A 17904-nucleotide genomic window follows, 5' to 3' on the forward strand; every position below is an offset into this window, starting at 1 on the left:
GTCATCAATACTGGTTAAACTGTACACATATGATCTGTGCTAATGTCGTCATTTTTAATGATCATCGACTGATAACAATACGGTTCCTGATGTGCCGTGTATCTCTACAACATATCATTTGAAAGGAAAAAATCTACAAGAATGAACTGACTTAACAGAGTTAAAAACCAACAAGCCATGCGATTAAGTACGGTCTGCTTTTGGCAAGGATTGGTTTCAAATGAACCAGCCGGGTTGAAACAAAAACCTGCAGGCAGTGCGGCCCTCCAGGGTAAGTGGTAGAATGGGGTCTGCTTGAAGGAAGTGACAACAGGACAATTACCAGGTCACAGTGCCTCTCTAGAACCAGATTCATCTACCACTGAGCTTCGGTGGGGGTTTGGGGTCCATCTTTTTTTGTTCCTATCAATGTATTTCTTCTAGTTTATGTTTTACTATCATTCATTTTTTGTTAAAATCTTACCTTGGAGCAACGGCGTTAATGATCAAGTTGGGTGTACCTGAGACAGGAACATTAACAGAGCCCCCAAATTTTTAAATCTACAATTAAATATATTTGAATGAATTCACATTTTAATATAGAATATTATACTATTTATATAACTACCAGTAACGGCGCACTACACGATAACGTGCCGTGAATACACTTGACTTGAGCATTCCTAGTTTTCATCCTTTCTTTCTCTGTACGTTTAGCATTTATGTCCTCAGAGGTTGATGCACTTGCTGAGCAGCTCTTCTTTTCTTCACCCTAGCAGCCCACTGCTTCTCTTCTTTTGTCGGCATCTTTTCTCGTTAAAACTGATTAAGTTTTTGTGTTACAATTGCTTAGTACGTTTTCCATAATTTTTCACTTAAGCTGACACTTAAGTCTTCAATCTGCCTCAAGAATGATTAGCAAAGTTGGTAGGGAATGTCCATCATCATCATCATCAAGTCCTTCCAAGAGAACCCTAAATACAAAGAGGACTGTTTCATTTATGTGAGGTAGAATGCTCAGAGGGGACTGGCCTCAAATCCCTGCAGATTTTATTTTTTCTCTCCAGCCGTCTGGAGTCTTTTTTTTGTTTTTTATGCCATCGGACCTTACTCTTATTCTATGTTAATTAGTGTTGTCTTATTCTAATTCTTACTTTGTCTTTTATTTCTCTTTTCTTCATTATGTAAAGCACTTTGAGCTACATTATTTGTATGAAATTGTGCTATATAAATAAATGTTGTTGTGGTAGGGAATGAGAACGACGCCCATATGCATGCGCTGCCCTTCTGCGCGCTGCCAAGAGTTGATTCTACAATAAAATAAAGTAAAAATAAAGAGAGTAATTAAAATCATCGCCGTGAAAGCTGATAGTAGACGTCACGTAGTATATGTGAACCAAATTTCAAGTCAATAGGTCAAACCGTTTGTGAGCTACAGGTGATTTATAGAAGAAGATTTGCTCCGAGTACAGCAACATGAATGTTAAGACACCTATGAACACTAAAGGGGTACTTTATAAATTTGTGCACAAAGATGGCACTTCCAGACCTTTGCTCCAAATCACCCAAAAACCAATCTAAACAGCAGTCAATCAGAATACTGCAGAAGAACAAGCTGATCTTTTGCTCCGGTGTTGCCTGATCAAAGTGTCATTAAGAAATTTAAAATATTACTTGCCTGGAAGAAGTGCTGCTTTGATAAAAACGCTTCACGACTGAAGTTCAAAAGCCCCAAACCTATAAAGAGTTCTAGCGACACAGGGGTCACAGTGCACGTTAAGAGCCGTAACGCAGCTATTGACGATGGTCAGCTCTTTTTTTAACAGACTTCTCACACTGTTTCTTTAGCACTGCCCCATGAATGTGACCCTTTCTCTACACACACACCTTTACTAACAATTTACAGTTTAAGGAAAAGCCGTTTCTTTGTAACAAGTCTTAACAAAAATAAATGTTATGTTGTTATGGAAAAGCGACAGATCAAAGTTCCTGACACAACTGGCGTCAGTTGGGACCAGCACAGCAAACAATAACCAAAAGTCCTTGGAAAAAAAATCTCCATTTACTTGTGTCAAAATTCATATGCCAAATATCCAGTCATATGCTTACAACATCCCAAACACATTTATTTTTGCTAAAATATTGTTAAATAAACCACTTATTGAAAATGAATTCATGAATGGCTACAGAGCATGTTCAAACCAAATTGAGCTTTTAAACAGAAGACTCACCTCACCAGTCATTTCCAATATTATTGGTTAACTTTCTGCTTCACAGCGCATCAACATTGCAAAGCGTTGTCAATGAGAAGCATGTGAAATCATCATCATCTTCATCAGGTGGAATACACCGTGTGCCTTGTATGCACAATCCAACAAACAGAAGGTCAGTGGCATTAAAAAGTCACAAGCACCAATGTACCATTTTGAATTAATGACTAGTGAGCGAGGGGAGAGGTGGGTCTTAAATTTAAAAGCTCCATTCTACATAAAAACACAAAAAATTAAGATTTTTTTCTCACTCATTGCTAGAAACAAAACATGATATGTAACAGATAAAGAAAATGTGTTTGGGTGGAGTAATCGTTTAAAACAAAAGTACTAAATTGTTTGAAAGGCACAATTTTTAACATTTGGTGGCACTTACTCAAAGGCTTACTTCTAAGAAAATAGTGAAAAAAATGAAGATAACTTAAATCAAAATTAAAAGTAAAAGAAGCAAAAGTGCCAATTTGAAAGCTAAAGACATCTGTAGACATTGAACAGTTACAATTATTTTTCTCATTTTTCTCCATCTTATAGTGCAAGCAGAACTGTGCGTGTGCTACAGTTACTTATTTGTGATTTCAGTCTCACTGAATAAAACTGTTGGGCTCACACATTTAGCAAATTGCATTTACACATAAATAATGAAAAAGAAAATCTCATAAAGGTAGAGTACAAAAATAAACATTTTTAAAGTGAAAGGAAGTCACAGGGAATCTAGAAACCATTAGACCAGCGCCTCCCAAACTCGGTCCTGGGGACCCCCTGTGTCTGCAGGCCTCTCAGCCTAATTCATCGAGTTATTATTTCCCTGTTTCTGTGTTTTGGAGTCAATTTACAAATTGGTAGATTTGTATTAAAATGTAATAAGTAGTTATATGGGGAATATGTCATTTTGTTTTAAATTGTTAACAGTACTTTAAACCTGCTTTTCCTGGTGTTCTGGTTATTTAATTAATTATTTACGACTCTCAAACTGAAGTCATTGCTGCTTTCATCATCCTGGGTGTCTGCTGTGCTGGTTGTTAATTGTCAGCATTAGGGTTAAATGAAGGGACCAAACTACACAGGAAAAGTAGAAAATAACAGAAAAACAAGTTAAGAGAATTAAGCATTTATAGCTTTAGAAAAAAAATAAGAATAAATGTATTATAAATGTAAAAAAACCAAGCTGTTGTGTTTTTCTGAATGCAGATCAAGAGAAGAGAAAAACAAAACCAGCTAATTAAATGAGATCAGTTGTTATCAATGATTATCACCGATGGTTGGAACAAAACCTGCAGCCACAGTGGGTCCCCGGGGGCCGAGTTTGGGAAGCACTGCATCAGACAGAGCAATCAGCCGAGACTCCTGGGTAAATTGGATTTTGCAGCAGATGTAAGGTGTTCATTGTATAAAAAGCAAGGATCTGATCTACATTTTAAACATGAGATGAAACAGCAAACAATAATGACAAAAATATTCATTAGACAGAAGAAAAATCACGCAAGTATAAAATAAATTACGTAAGTGCAGTAAAAATTAGAACCATTGTGGTCATTTTTCAGCACAAAATTAATTTACGTCATGGAAATAATCATCATAAGAGACAAAAAAAAAAGTGGCCACAAAATAAAAAGAAGCCACAGCCTTCCAATCCTGCCAGACATGTGACTTTACAATCACAGCAGTTAAACTTTTGCTTCACGCCGACGACACCCAAGCATTAAGGTGCTAAGCTCCTACTACCTTCCTGCTACTTGTAAGTGGCGTCATACAAAGTAACCTACACGCGGGTTGAGCCTTTGGTGCTTTGCTTTTCATCACAGTACGTCCGAATGCCTACAATCAAAATAAGTCTGTGGTTTAGATCCCCATTAAGAATCCTAAATTCTGCTGTTTGAGAGTACAGTGGGCCAACTGGACAGCACATTGCCTGGGTGGTCTACTTTTTGCATATGATGCTCTACTGGTATTCACCCGATTTTCCTCCACACACCATTGAAATCTGAAGACAAAATGACGCATCTGTCATCAGTTCTAAAACCATTTAGGCTGATGAGGCCATAAGGGTTTCTCCGAGTGAACTCCCACCCAGCACTTAGTCCTGTGGCTCACCCACCACGGAGAGGATCGGCTCCAGCTCTCTGCAAGCCTATGCTGGAAAAGCTGAAACAAAATATGAAGAAATGGCTGGACCAGTTATTTTAAGTCTGCCATCAGTAATGCAGGAAAGACCAGTTTATATCTACAACTATTAAAATAATGCAAATTATAAGCTGTACTAAATGCTGACAACTGTCAAATAAGGTGTTTGTTTTGGGAAGGTCACTGAATTGATGCTAATATCGCATATTATCAAATTTACGCAACTATGGATCATGAACAAGCAGTCTGATACGGTTAAAGTGCATTTTTTAACAAAGCTGACAATTACTGCAAAGGAGCCTCTGCTACAAGACGAGAACATTTATAAGATTCTGTTGAAAATACGTCTCTGTGTAATACGCTTCAACTTGGTAATTAGGCAACAAACCAGTTTCTGTCTATTACTATCTCTCAATTTTATGTGAAGTTTATGTGCTTAAAAATAGGAAAGGCCAATAAATAATGTGTCTGTATTGTACTTCTTTTACCAATTACTGCCACTGTGTAAGCAATGGAAGTAGAAAGTCAGACTTTTTTTCCAGTTTTAGGTTTGCCATACTATATTTTAAGCAAAAAAATTCATTTGATGCTATATGAAACGTAATTCTGATTAGAACACTGACAAAGTATACTACCAGTGTGATAATGTTACTTCCAGGCATTGGTGAATATTTCTTCTTTTTATGAGTTTCCTTTGAAGGACAAGAGTTTACGGTTATACTGTACAGTTTTGATTATTACATTTTATGAAAACAGTGAATAAAGGCCATAGCGTTGTGAAACATGACATTTTGACAGACAAGTACAATTGAAGTTAGTTAAGCAGGAGAAGCTTCTGTGCAGTAAATGTGGCCTTTTCAAATCTTGACTGCTACTAGGTATTTCAAATTAAGCGAATGACAATTTCTTGCTCTCAAGAGCCTCAGTGTAAAGTTGGCAAGCCACTGCTCCAGAGCCACTATTAACAGCAGTTTTCAAGCAAAGCTTTTGTTTTGTTTTTTTTTCTTTTTAAACGAATGATTTTTTCTCCTCATTCAATTAATGTGAATGCAAAATTATTCAAGAGGAAGATGTGAAGTCCTCCATCGCCTCTCTTTAGTGCCACTCTGTCATACTTCTTTCAGATGCAGGCTTCCTATTAAGAGAAAAGAAAAGAAAAAGCGTTTAGCAGTAATATTCAGTATGGCCGAATCAAGGAGCCAAAACTTCATTGTGACCCGTCATGCATTTTGATATGTCAGCTGAGAGTATAGGACTTCCCAGAAACTGGCAATCACACATTAGTTAGTGTCCAAGGTGCACCCTGGGTAAGCAGACCTGCCCACACCACACTGCTTCTTAAAAACATACAAGAAGAAACTGAAAAAAATCTATTAGAGAAACAGAAATTTAAATATTCATCTACTCTGGGTATCAAATGCCAACTGATGTCTTTTAAAAAAGCTTTCGGCTCAAGGGAAGGGTTAACGGTACAAATTGAAGACTTTTTAGTTTTGTGCTCCAGAAACTGTAAAGTGCTTGAAACGTAAGTAATGAAACTTAGAAAAAACAGATTAGCAAAAATAAATGAGTACTTTGTTTTTTTAAAATTCGATTCAGATGAATTGCTTCTGTTTGGGCACTGGTATAGAAAGTCACGTAGAGTCATTCTGTACATTTATTTTCTAGACGTAGTTACAGATCTCGTTCTGTGGTGCTTGTGTAAATCTTTTATTTAATCAGGTCCAGTAGTCATGTAAACTTCAGGCGCTTTACTGGTTACCTTGTGTACCACCCTTGTTGCTTATAAACAGATGTAAGAACTTGGGCCAAGGAGCCCGCCGTGAGGCAGCATTATCTGTGAGTTGATAGGACCAACTTATTTTGTAAAGCTGATGTTTCTCTATGAATCATACATAAAGATATCTCCAATACTATGCTGTTTACATGTCTGTCCTTTTCCTTTTTTAAGCTTGTGTTTAACGTGTGAGCTTTCCACAAGCGAATAGCTTCAGTTAAATTTCTAAATGGACACAACAAAACGCCTTTAAGCATACTAAAGGATCATTTTGGTACATTTCATGTGAAAACTATTATTATTTTTATTATTTTTTACAACTGTGTGTTAATTTGCTACAGTAAATTATGCTCTAAATTAAAAGATGTTTTTAATACATTTCAAACAATACAGCATTTGTGTTTATTATTTAAGAGAGATCCAAAGAGAAAGAGGCCAAGAATACAAGGCTTTTGTTCGAAGTTCAGGCTTGTGCCTTTCGAATTCCATCTTAAACTACAAACACTGTATTTTTTAAAATGCAGAAAAAAATGCTTCATTTCACAACAGAATTTCCGATGGCAAATACATATATATTTTAATTGTGAAAAAATAACTTCAACTTGGAAAATACCAAACACATGCTTTAATTTACACAGCATGGGGCGAGGGCAGGAACTGCACCGAGGATACTGGAAGGGAGGCAGCTTGGGGAAGGAGCAGCACAGACAACGAGAGCGGATTACTTTAAATTACGGTGACAGGTGAGGTCATCAGTGGGCTCTGAGGCAGTCATATGCACTCGTATTCATTTTACTCTAATTTATTTTGGTCAATGCTTGGCTTTTTGACCCGTTTGCATGTAGAGGGTTCATTCAGACAAGCAATATGATGATGGGCTTTAGCTAATTAGCAGCTCCAATTTAAAATGTACATGTGAAGTTGTCAAAGCTCTATTCTAAATGATGAAATGAGCAAGCGACTGCACCTACGACACAGTATCATCCCTGCTCATGAGGACATACTTCGCAGAAAAACACAAATTTCATTTCATAGGCTTCCTTAATAAAGTCTTTCACAGCCGACAAGTACATCATGACAGAAGTAAATGTACACTTTCTGCCCTTCGTGGGAATATAAAAACTTATTCTGTCACTCTGTTGTAGCCACTGGAAATACAAATGGAAGATGTGTGTGCTACCCATGAATTTCAAGTGACCAGTGTGGATTAATAGAAGACAACAGATATAATTTGTGATTGTGAGCTGGTTCAATGCATCTGACTGGGATCAGATGTAAACTTCATATTGTAATAAAGTGTGATGCATTAAATAATAGGCTAGCCATTTCCATCATAATTAAAAAGGGGTTTCCTGCTACACCAGGGGTGCCCAAACATTTTTAGCTTGCGAGCTACTTTTAAAATGACCAGGTTAAATATAGATCTCTCTATATATATATATATATATATATATATATATATATATATATATATATATATATATATATATATATATATATATATATAATATATATAATATAATCTCTATATACATACACTCACATAAAGGATTATTAGGAACACCATACTAATACGGTGATTGACCCCCTTTCGCCTTCAGAACTGCCTTAATTCTACGTGGCATTGATTCAACAAGGTGCTGAAAGCATTCTTTAGAAATGTTGGCCCATATTGATAGGATAGCATCTTGCAGTTGATGGAGATTTGTGGGATGCACATCCAGGGCACGAAGCTCCGTTCCACCACATCCCAAAGATGCTCTATTGGGTTGAGATCTGGTGACTGTGGGGGCCATTTTAGTACAGTGAACTCATTGTCATGTTCAAGAAACCAATTTGAAATGATTCGAGCTTTGTGACATGGTGCATTATCCTGCTGGAAGTAGCCATCAGAGGATGGGTACATGGTGGTCATGAAGGGATGGACATGGTCAGAAACAATGCTCAGGTAGCCCGTGGCATTTAAACGATGCCCAATTGGTACTAAGGGGCCTAAAGTGTGCCAAGAAAACATCCCCCACAACATTACACCACCACCACTACCAGCCTGCACAGTGGTAACAAGGCATGATGGATCCATGTTCTCATTCTGTTTACGCCAAATTCTGACTCTACCATTTGAATGTCTCAACAGAAATCGAGACTCATCAGACCAGGCAACATTTTTCCAGTCTTCAACTGTCCAATTTTGGTGAGCTCGTGCAAATTGTAGCTTCTTTTTCCCATTTGTAGTGGAGATGAGAGGTACCCGGTGGGGTCTTCTGCTGTTGTAGCCCATCCGCCTCAAGGTTGTACGTGTTGTGGCTTCACAAATGCTTTGCTGCATACCTTGGTTGTAACGAGTGGTTATTTCAGTCAAAGTTGCTCTTCTATCAGCTTGAATCAGTCGGCCCATTCATTCTCCTCTGACCTCTAGCATCAACAAGGCATTTTCACCCACAGGACTGCCGTAACTGGTACTGGATGTTTTTCCCTTTTCACACCATTCTTTGTAAACCCTAGAAATGGTTGTGCGTGAAAATCCCAGTAACTGAGCAGATTGTGAAATACTCAGACCGGCTCATCTGGCACCAACAACCATGCCACGCTCAAAATTGCTTAAATCACCTTTCTTTCCCATTCTGACATTCAGTTTGGAGTTCAGGAGATTGTCTTGACCAGGACCACACCCCTAAATGCATTGAAGCAACTGCCATGTGATTGGTTGATTAGATAATTGCATTAATGAGAAATTGAACAGGTGTTCCTAATAATCCTTTAGGTGAGTGTATATATATATATATATATATATATATATATATATATATATATATATATATATATATATATATATATATATATATATATATATATATATATATATAGCACACACACATTACCAAGAGCGTACACAGTACTGGCCAAAAGTTTGGACACACCTCCTCATTCAATGTGTTTTCCATGACCATTTACATTGGTAGATTCTCACTGAAGGCATCAAAACTATGAATGAACACATGTGGAGTTATGTACTTAACAAAAAAAGGTGAAACAACTGAAAACATGTTTTATATTCTAGTTTCTTCAAAATAGCCACCCTTTGCTCTGATTACTGCTTTGCACACTCTTGGCATTCTCTCGATGAACAGGTAGTCACCTGAAATGGTTTTCACTTCACAGGTGTGCCTTATCAGGGTTATTTAGTGGAATTTCTTGCTTTATCAATGGGGTTGGGACCAGCAGTTGTGTTGTGCAGAAGTCAGGTTAGTTGGACGATAATTTATTTTTCAACAGGACAATGACCCCAAACACACCTCCAGGCTGTGTAAGGGCTATATGACCAAGAAGGAGAGTGATGGAGTGCTGTAAATGGTCATGAAAATAAAGAAAACACATTGAATGAGGAGGTGTGTACAAACTTTTGGCACTGTACTATATATATATATATATATATATATATATATATATATATATATATATATATATATATATATATATATATATATATATATATATATATATATATATATATATATATATATATACACATACACATACACATATACACATATACACACACACACACACACACAGTGCATCCAGAAAGTATTCAAAGTGCATCACTTTTTCCACATTTTGTTATGTTACAGCCTTATTCCAAAATAGATTAAATTATTTTTTTTCTCAGAATTCTACACACAACACCCCATAATGACAATGTAAAAAAAGTTTACTTGAGGTTTTTGCAAATTTATTATAAATAAAAAGATTGAGAAAGCACATGTACATAAGTATTCACAGCCTTTGCCATGAAGCTCCAAATTGAGCTCAGGTGTATCCTGTTTCCCCTGATCATCCTTGAGATGTTTCTGCAGCTTAATTGGAGTCCACCTGTGGTAAATTCAGTAGATTGGACATGATTTGGAAAGGCACACACCTGTCTATAGAAGGTCCCACAGTTGACAGTTCATGTCAAAGCACAAACCAAGCATGAAGTTAAAGGAATTGTCTATAGACCTCTGAGATAGGATTGCCTCGAGGCACAAATCTGGGGAAGGGTACAGAAAAATTTCTGCTGCTTTGAAGGACCCAATAAGCACAGTGGTCTCCATCATCCGCAAGTGGAAGAAGTTCGAATCCACCAGGACTTTTCCTAGAGCTGGCCGGCCATCTAAACTGAGCGATCTGGGGAGAAGGGCCTTAGTCAGGGAGGTGACCAAGAACCCGATGGTCACTCTGTCAGAGCTCCAGAAGTCCTCTGTGGAGAGAGGAGAACCTTCCAGAAGGACAACCATCTTTGCAGCAATCCACCAATCAGGCCTGTATGGTACAGTGGCCAGACAGAAGCCACTCCTTGGTAAAAGGCAAATGGCAGCCCGCCTAGAATTTGCCAAAAGGCGCCTGAAGGACTCTCAGACCATGAGAAACAAAATTCTCTGGTTGATGAGACAAAGATTGAACTCTTTGGTGTGAATGCCAGGCGTCACGTTTGAAGGAAACCAGGCAGCGCTCATCACCAGGCCAATACCATCCCTACAGTGAAGCATGGTGGTGGCAGCATCATGCTGTGGGGACCGCGGGGATGTTTTTCAGCAGCAGGAACTGGGAGACTAGTCAGAATAAAGGGAAAGATGACTGCAGCAATGTACAGAGACATCCTGGATGAAAACCTGCTCCAGAGTGCTCTTGACCTCAGACTGGGGCAACAGTTCATCTTTCAGCAGGACAAAGACCCTAAGCACACAGCCAAGATATCAAAGGAGTGGCTTTAGGACAACTCTGTGAATGTCCTTGAGTGGCCCAGCCAGAGCCCAGACTTGAATCCGATTGAACATCTCTGGAGAGATCTTAAAATGGCAACCTGATGGAGCTTGAGAGGTGCTGCAAAGAGGAATGGGCAAAACTGGCCAAGGATAGGTGTGCCAAGCTTGTGGCATCATATTCAAAAAGACTTGAGGCTGTAATTGCTGCCAAAGGTGCATCGACAAAGTATTGAGCAAAGGCTGTGAATACTTATGTACATGTGATTTCTCAGTTTTTTAATTTTTAATAAATTTGTAAAAACCTCAAGTAAACTTTACTGCAATTTTAGTTCCCTCTCCTTTCTCTTTCTCGGATCACTTTTCAGAAGGACGTCAGTTTTGTAGTTTTTATGAACAGTTCGAAAGTGCCTTTCCACATTTTCCTTCTTTGGAATAGCAATGATAGATTGACATATCAGACAAACGCACTTTGATTGTGACATTGTGAGAGAAAACAAATCCCTTCTTTAGTCAATATAAATTGGGAGGCTAACTAGATCACTTAGATAGCAGGAGTTTTGCAGTAGCTCGTGCGTTTGATCGTGTGTGTGGGATGACCAGTGTGTTAGAAGAAAGGAGATCTCAGACTGGCCGCCCTGTTTATCAATCAAGTGGCAAATGCCATAGGGAGGATATATGATAGATTAAAATTTAAAAAACATTTTTCTGAATGCAACACGATCTACCTGCACTCCCTTTCCGATCTACCGGTTGATCGCGATCGACGCATTAGGCACCCCTGTGCTACACCATGCAACAGGTAATATAAAGTTTCCAATGACAGACTGTACTGTCAACTATAAGTCTAGAATGAACCAAAAATAATGGACAGCTTCACATCTTACAGGTGTGTCTTTGTTATGTCATTTCTGCGTACATGGCTATTGCTTCCTTTAATGTAACATGTTTTCTGGTATTTTCCAATCAATATACATGCATTATTTAATTAGCTGTGCTACCTGGCTTTGCCGGAGAAATTTTCTATGACAGTAGGCCAGTGTTATAGTGCCGTCAATTAAACAGATGTATTAGATGTACTATGCTGCACTTTGAGCTACATCATTTGTATAAAAATGTGCTATATAAATAAATGTTGTTGTAGGTAACTCAGTACTATTCTGTATATAATATTTGAAGGATGTTTTAATTATTAGTTCACTGGAGCTCCTTACTCTTATACTGTACATGCTACATACAGTTGCCTACAAGTAAAACATTCCTGCTGTAGATGAATTCTTGCTTTTCCTAGTGACTGACCTTGAGTTTTGTTGATGATCACTGAAAAACACCATTTAACTGGAAAACTGTATTGTTTTGAATTGCACAGGTAATTAGCAGGAACAATGGAGATTTTAGGGATACATTTAATTTATGTAGGACATTCCTGTAAAAATGGTAGCTTCAATCAGATTTGAATGTGTATTTTTTGCTGTACCATTACAAAGTTTTGGAGGGTATAAATGAAAAGCAGTACACAAAGTGAAACAGGCCAAGTGTACAGAAACAACAGTTTACTTAAAAAAAAGTAGGGAACTAAAATTGTAGTCAATAAGAACTGAACTAAACCCCAAATAAACGTACATAATTGGAAATGATGGAGTGTTAAATACAAGATACCACAAACTGCAAATCTAACATTGCAAATCCACACTACTTATCACACAATAGTGGCAAGCCAACTGAAATAAATTTAGCTTTAGATGTGGGTTTTTACTTTGACCTCCTCCGAATTTGCTCAAAAGTTGATTGCCAGTTTTACATTCATTGGGGTTTACAATACTATTATTATTAGATGTTTACGTAACTCACTCATGCGTTCGTGTTTTTTTGTCAGATGTATGTTTAGGCCTCTACTGTGATTATTAAAAAGGGCGACCCAGCTGGTGCCCCAACATTTCCTCTGTGACCAGTGCGTTCCCTCAGTCGACAACAGTGTTTAAGTAAATGTAAAAAGTAATTTAAAAAATGCAATATTATGGGGTTACTGTATTAAAGACATAAACCTGGAAACACTTTTTCCACATGAGGTTTCATGGGAGTAGATTGACCTAACTTTATTGAAGATGCCCACTATCTAATCCAAAACTCTGACCCTCATTACCATCCCACCCTCCAGTAATGTTTATGTGACAATATAAAATGTACAGACTAAACAGCTTCAGCATTGCAAAATTCCTGTTTCACTGCTAACTGAGTGAAGGCCATTTCATACTGCTGCTTTGTTACACAGTTAGAGGACAAGGCCTCTGAAATACAAAAAATAAAAATTGCTCACATTTTATCTATCAGAAAATTGAGACCAGACAAAGTTAGTGAGACTAGAAAGTACCTAACATTTCTGAACAATAGCCCTTTTTACATTACTAGTTCTTAAGTCAACATCATCGTTCCTCACAAAAACAATTTTGTGTAATACTGTTACATGGCGACCAACTTTACAAGGCATTTTACAGGTATTGAGCTACAGTCGTATGAAAAGGTTTGGGAACCCCTCTCAGCCTGCATAATAATTTACTGTACTTTCATGAAAAAAGATAACAGTAGTATGTCTTTCGTTTCCTAGGAACATCTGAGTGCTGGGGTGTTTACCGAAACAAAGATTTTTAGTGAAACAATATTTAGTCGTATGAAGTTAAATCAAATGTCAAAAACTGGCTGAGCAAAAATGTGGGTCCCCTTGTAATTTGGCTGATTTGAATGCCTGTCACTGCTCAATACTCATTACTTACAACACCAAATTGGTTGGATGAGCTCATTAAGCCTTGAACTTCATAGACTGGTGTGTCCAATCAGGAGAAAAGGTATTTAAGGTGGTCAGTTGCAAGTTGTGCTTCCCTTTGGTTCTCGTCTGAAAAGTGACAAGTGACATGGGATCCTCAAAGGAACTCTCAAAAGATTTGAAAACAAAGATGGTTCAGTATCATGGATTAGGGGAAGGCTACAAAAAGCTATCTCAGAGGTTTAAACTGTCAGTTTCAACTGTAAGGAATGGAATCAGGAAATGGAAGGCCACAGACACAGTTGCTGTTAAACCAAACCAGGTCTGGCAGGCCAAGAAAAATACAGGAGCGGCATATGTGCAGGATTGTGAGAATGGTTACAGACAACCCACAGATCACCTCCAAAGACCTGCAAGAACATCTTGCTGCAGATGGTGTATCTGTACGTCGTTCTACAATTCAGCGCAATTTGTACAAAGAACATCTGTATGGCAGGGTGATGAGAAAGAAGCCCTTTCTGCACTCACACCACAGAGTCGCTTATTGTATGCGAATGCTCATTTAGACAAGCCAGATTCATTTTGGAACAAAGTGCTTTGGACTGATGAGACAAAAATGGAGTTATTTGGTCATGACAAAAAGCACTGCATGGTGGAAGAAGAACACCGCATTCTAAGAAAAACACCTGCTACCTACTGTCAAATCTGGTGGAGGTCCATCATGCTGTGGGGCTGTGTGGCTAGTTCAGAGACTGGAGCCCTTGTTAAAGTCGAGGGTTGGATGAATTTAACCCGATATCAACAAATTCTTCAGGATAATGTTCAAGCATCAGGCACAAAGTTGAAGTTACGCAGGGGTTGGATATTCCAACAAGACAAAGACCCAAAACACAATCTACAAAGGCCTCCATGCAGAGGGAGAAGTACAATGTTCTAGAATGGCCATCACAGTCCCCTGACTTGAATATCATCGAAAATCTATGGAATGATTTGAAGCAGGCTGTCCATGCTTGGCAGCCATCAAATTTAACTGAACTGGAGAGATTTTGTATGAAACAATGGTCAAAAATACCTCCATCCAGAATCCAGACACTCATCAAAGGCTACAGGAGGTGTCTAGAGGCTGTTATATTTGCAAAAGGAGGCTCAACTAAGTATTGATGTCATATCTCTGTTGGGGTGTGCAAATGTATGCATCTGTCTAATTTTGTTAGGATGCATATTGCATATTTTCTGTTAATCCAATAAACTTAATGTCACTGCTGAAATACTACTGTTTCCATAAGGCATGTCATATACAGTGGTGTGAAAAACTATTTGCTCCCTTCCTGATTTCTTATTCTTTTGCATGTTTGTCACACAAAATGTTTCTGATCATCAAACACATTTAACCATTAGTCAAATATAACACAAGTAAACACAAAATGCTGTTTTTAAATGATGGTTTTTATTATTTAGGGAGAAAAAAAATCCAAACCTACATGGCCCTGTGTGAAAAAGTAATTGCCCGCTGAACCTAATAACTAAATTGGGCCACCCTTAGCAGCAATAACTGCAATCAAGCGTTTGCGAGAACTTGTAATGAGTCTTTTACAGCTCTGGAGGAATTTTGGCCCACTCATCTTTGCAGAATTGTTGTAATTCAGCTTTATTTGAGGGTTTTCTAGCATGAACCGCCTTTTTAAGGTCATGTCATAGCATCTCAATTGGATTCAGGTCAGGACTTTGACTAGGCCACTCCAAAGTCTTCATTTTGTTTTTCTTCAGCCATTCAGAGGTGGATTTGCTGGTGTGTTTTGGGTCATTGTCCTGTTGCAGCAACCAAGATAACTTCAGCTTGAGTTGACGAACAGATGGCCGGACATTCTCCTTCAGGATTTTTTGGTAGACAATAGAATTCATGGTTCCATCTATCACAGCAAGCCTTCCAGGTCCTGAAGCAGCAAAACAACCCCAGACCATCACACTACCACCACCATATTTTACTGTTGGTATGATGTTCTTTTTCTGAAATGCTGTGTTCCTTTTACGCCAGATGTAACGGGACATTTGCCTTCCAAAAGTTCAACTTTTGTCTCATCAGTCCACAAGGTATTTTCCCAAAAGTCTTGGCAATCATTGAGATGTTTCTTAGCAAAATTGAGATGAGCCCTAATGTTCTTTTGCTTAACAGTGGTTTGCATCTTGGAAATCTGCCATGCAGGCCATTTTTGCCCAGTCTCTTTCTTATGGTGGAGTCGTGAACACTGACCTTAATTGAGGCAAGTGAGGCCTGCAGTTCTTTAGACGTTGTCCTGGGGTCTTTGTGACCTCTCGGATGAGTCGCTCTCTGCTCTTGGGGTAATTTTGGTCGGCTGGCCACTCCTGGGAAGGTTCACCACTGTTCCATGTTTTTGCCATTTGTGGATAATGGCTCTCACTGTGGTTCGCTGGAGTCCCAAAGCTATAGAAATGGCTTTATAACCTTTACCAGACTGATAGATCTCAATTACTTCTGTTCTCATTTGTTCCTGAATTTCTTTGGATCTTGGCATGATGTCTAGCTTTTGAGGTGCTTTTGGTCTACTTCTCTGTGTCAGGCAGCTCCTATTTAAGGGATTTCTTGATTGAAACAGGTGTGGCAGTAATCAGGCCTGGGGGTGGCTGCAGAAATTGAACCCAGGTGTGATACACCACAGTTAGGTGATTTTTTAACAAGGGGGCAATTACTTTTTCACACAGGGCCATGTAGGTTTGGATTTTTTTTCTCCCTAAATAATAAAAACCATCATTTAAAAACTGCATTTTGTGTTTACTTGTGTTATATTTGACTAATAGTTAAATGAGTTTGATGATCAGAAACATTTTGTGTGACAAACATGCAAAAGAATAAGAAATCAGGAAGGGGGCAAATCCTTTTAATACAGTGCTGTGAAAAACTAAGTTGCTACTTGGAAAGCTCAACCAATGATAAACAAAAATACAAAGAATTAAGGGGGGTTCCCAAACATTTTCATATGAATGTATGTAACAGCTGTTTAGAAATATTTTTAAATTGAACAAAATGCAATTTGATTGACTCACTCAGGGTCACAGACAAAGCTGGGGATTGAACTGAAAAATGCACTTGTCAAGTTAAAGCAAATATAACAAACACGACAATTGGAAATGATTACTCAGTTCCAAAAACATATCATTTGTGGTACACAACCCAACCAAAGGCTTCATCAATAAACAGAATGAACTTGTCCATTAAAACACCACATTGCATAATTTTACATTACAAACAAAATAAGCAAAGACACTACTAAGTATGGATGTTGTTCACCAGAAAAGCAAACATACAAAATCTTAACATATAATTCAGCAGCCATAAGAAAGTGAAGGTTACCTTAGAGAACCCTGTTATCCTTTGCCGAGCTGTGGAAAACAAACAAAAAAACCTCTGCATTAAAAAAAAGAAACAGACTAACTCAATTGCACATGCACAACTAAATACAATTGTTTAAGAAGAAATCAAGTTAATAGTCTAAGACAAAATTAACAATTCAAGTAAAACAGTGCTATAAAGAAAGGTACAGTATATAAGCAATATTTTCCAGTCAGAATGAGTCAACAACTTGGATCTGGGTCTGTGGATCATCCTCAGGGCTGCTGTAAGGAATGTTGTACCACCCTGGGTTGAAAGGGAATACTGTTGCTAACCATGTCCTCCCCTACTCTCCAACAGCAATGAGAAGATGCCCTCTGAGAGCACCTGACACCATCCCTTCTGGTTTCCAGGTTATATACAGTGGGTATGGAAAGTATTCAGACCCCCTTCAATTTTTCACTCTTTGTTATATTGCAGCCATTTGCTAAAATCATTTAAATTAATTTTTTTCCTCATTAATGTACACACAGCACCCCATATTGACAGAAAAAAAAGAATTTTTGAAATTGTTGCAGATTTATTAAAAAAGAAAAACTGAAATATCACATGGTCCTAAGTATTCAGACCCTTTGCTGTGACACTCATATATTTAACTCAGGTGCTTTCCATTTCTTCTGATCACCCTTGATCACCTTCATTTGAGTCCAGCTGTGTTTGATTATACTGATTGGACTTGATTAGGAAAGCCACACACCTGTCTATATAAGACCTTACAGCTCACAATGCATGTCAGAGCAAATGAGAATCATGAGGTCAAAGGAACTGCCTGAAGAGCTCAGAGACAGAATTGTGGCAAGGCACAGATCTGGCCAAGGTTACAAAAAAAATTTTGCTGCACATAAGGT

General features: G+C 38.1%; 1 protein-coding gene across 2 annotated transcripts in view; it reads right to left on the reverse strand.

Moving 5' to 3' along the window:
- Positions 1-3631: 3631 nt before the first annotated feature.
- LOC120526184 (membrane cofactor protein-like) overlaps positions 3632-17904 on the reverse strand; it is a 68818-nt gene continuing 54545 nt past the window's right edge. For both annotated transcript variants that reach the window (XM_039749212.1, XM_039749213.1), the window contains 2 exons: positions 17018-17046; positions 3632-5505 (listed from right to left, as the gene is read on the reverse strand). In XM_039749212.1, coding sequence (XP_039605146.1) covers positions 17019-17046 — 28 coding nt within the window. In that variant the 3' untranslated portion in view covers positions 3632-5505; position 17018. The remainder of the gene's footprint in view (positions 5506-17017; positions 17047-17904) is intronic.

The sequence above is a fragment of the Polypterus senegalus genome, chromosome 3, assembly GCF_016835505.1.
Source record: "Polypterus senegalus isolate Bchr_013 chromosome 3, ASM1683550v1, whole genome shotgun sequence".
Classification (NCBI taxonomy): Eukaryota; Metazoa; Chordata; class Cladistia; order Polypteriformes; family Polypteridae; genus Polypterus; species Polypterus senegalus.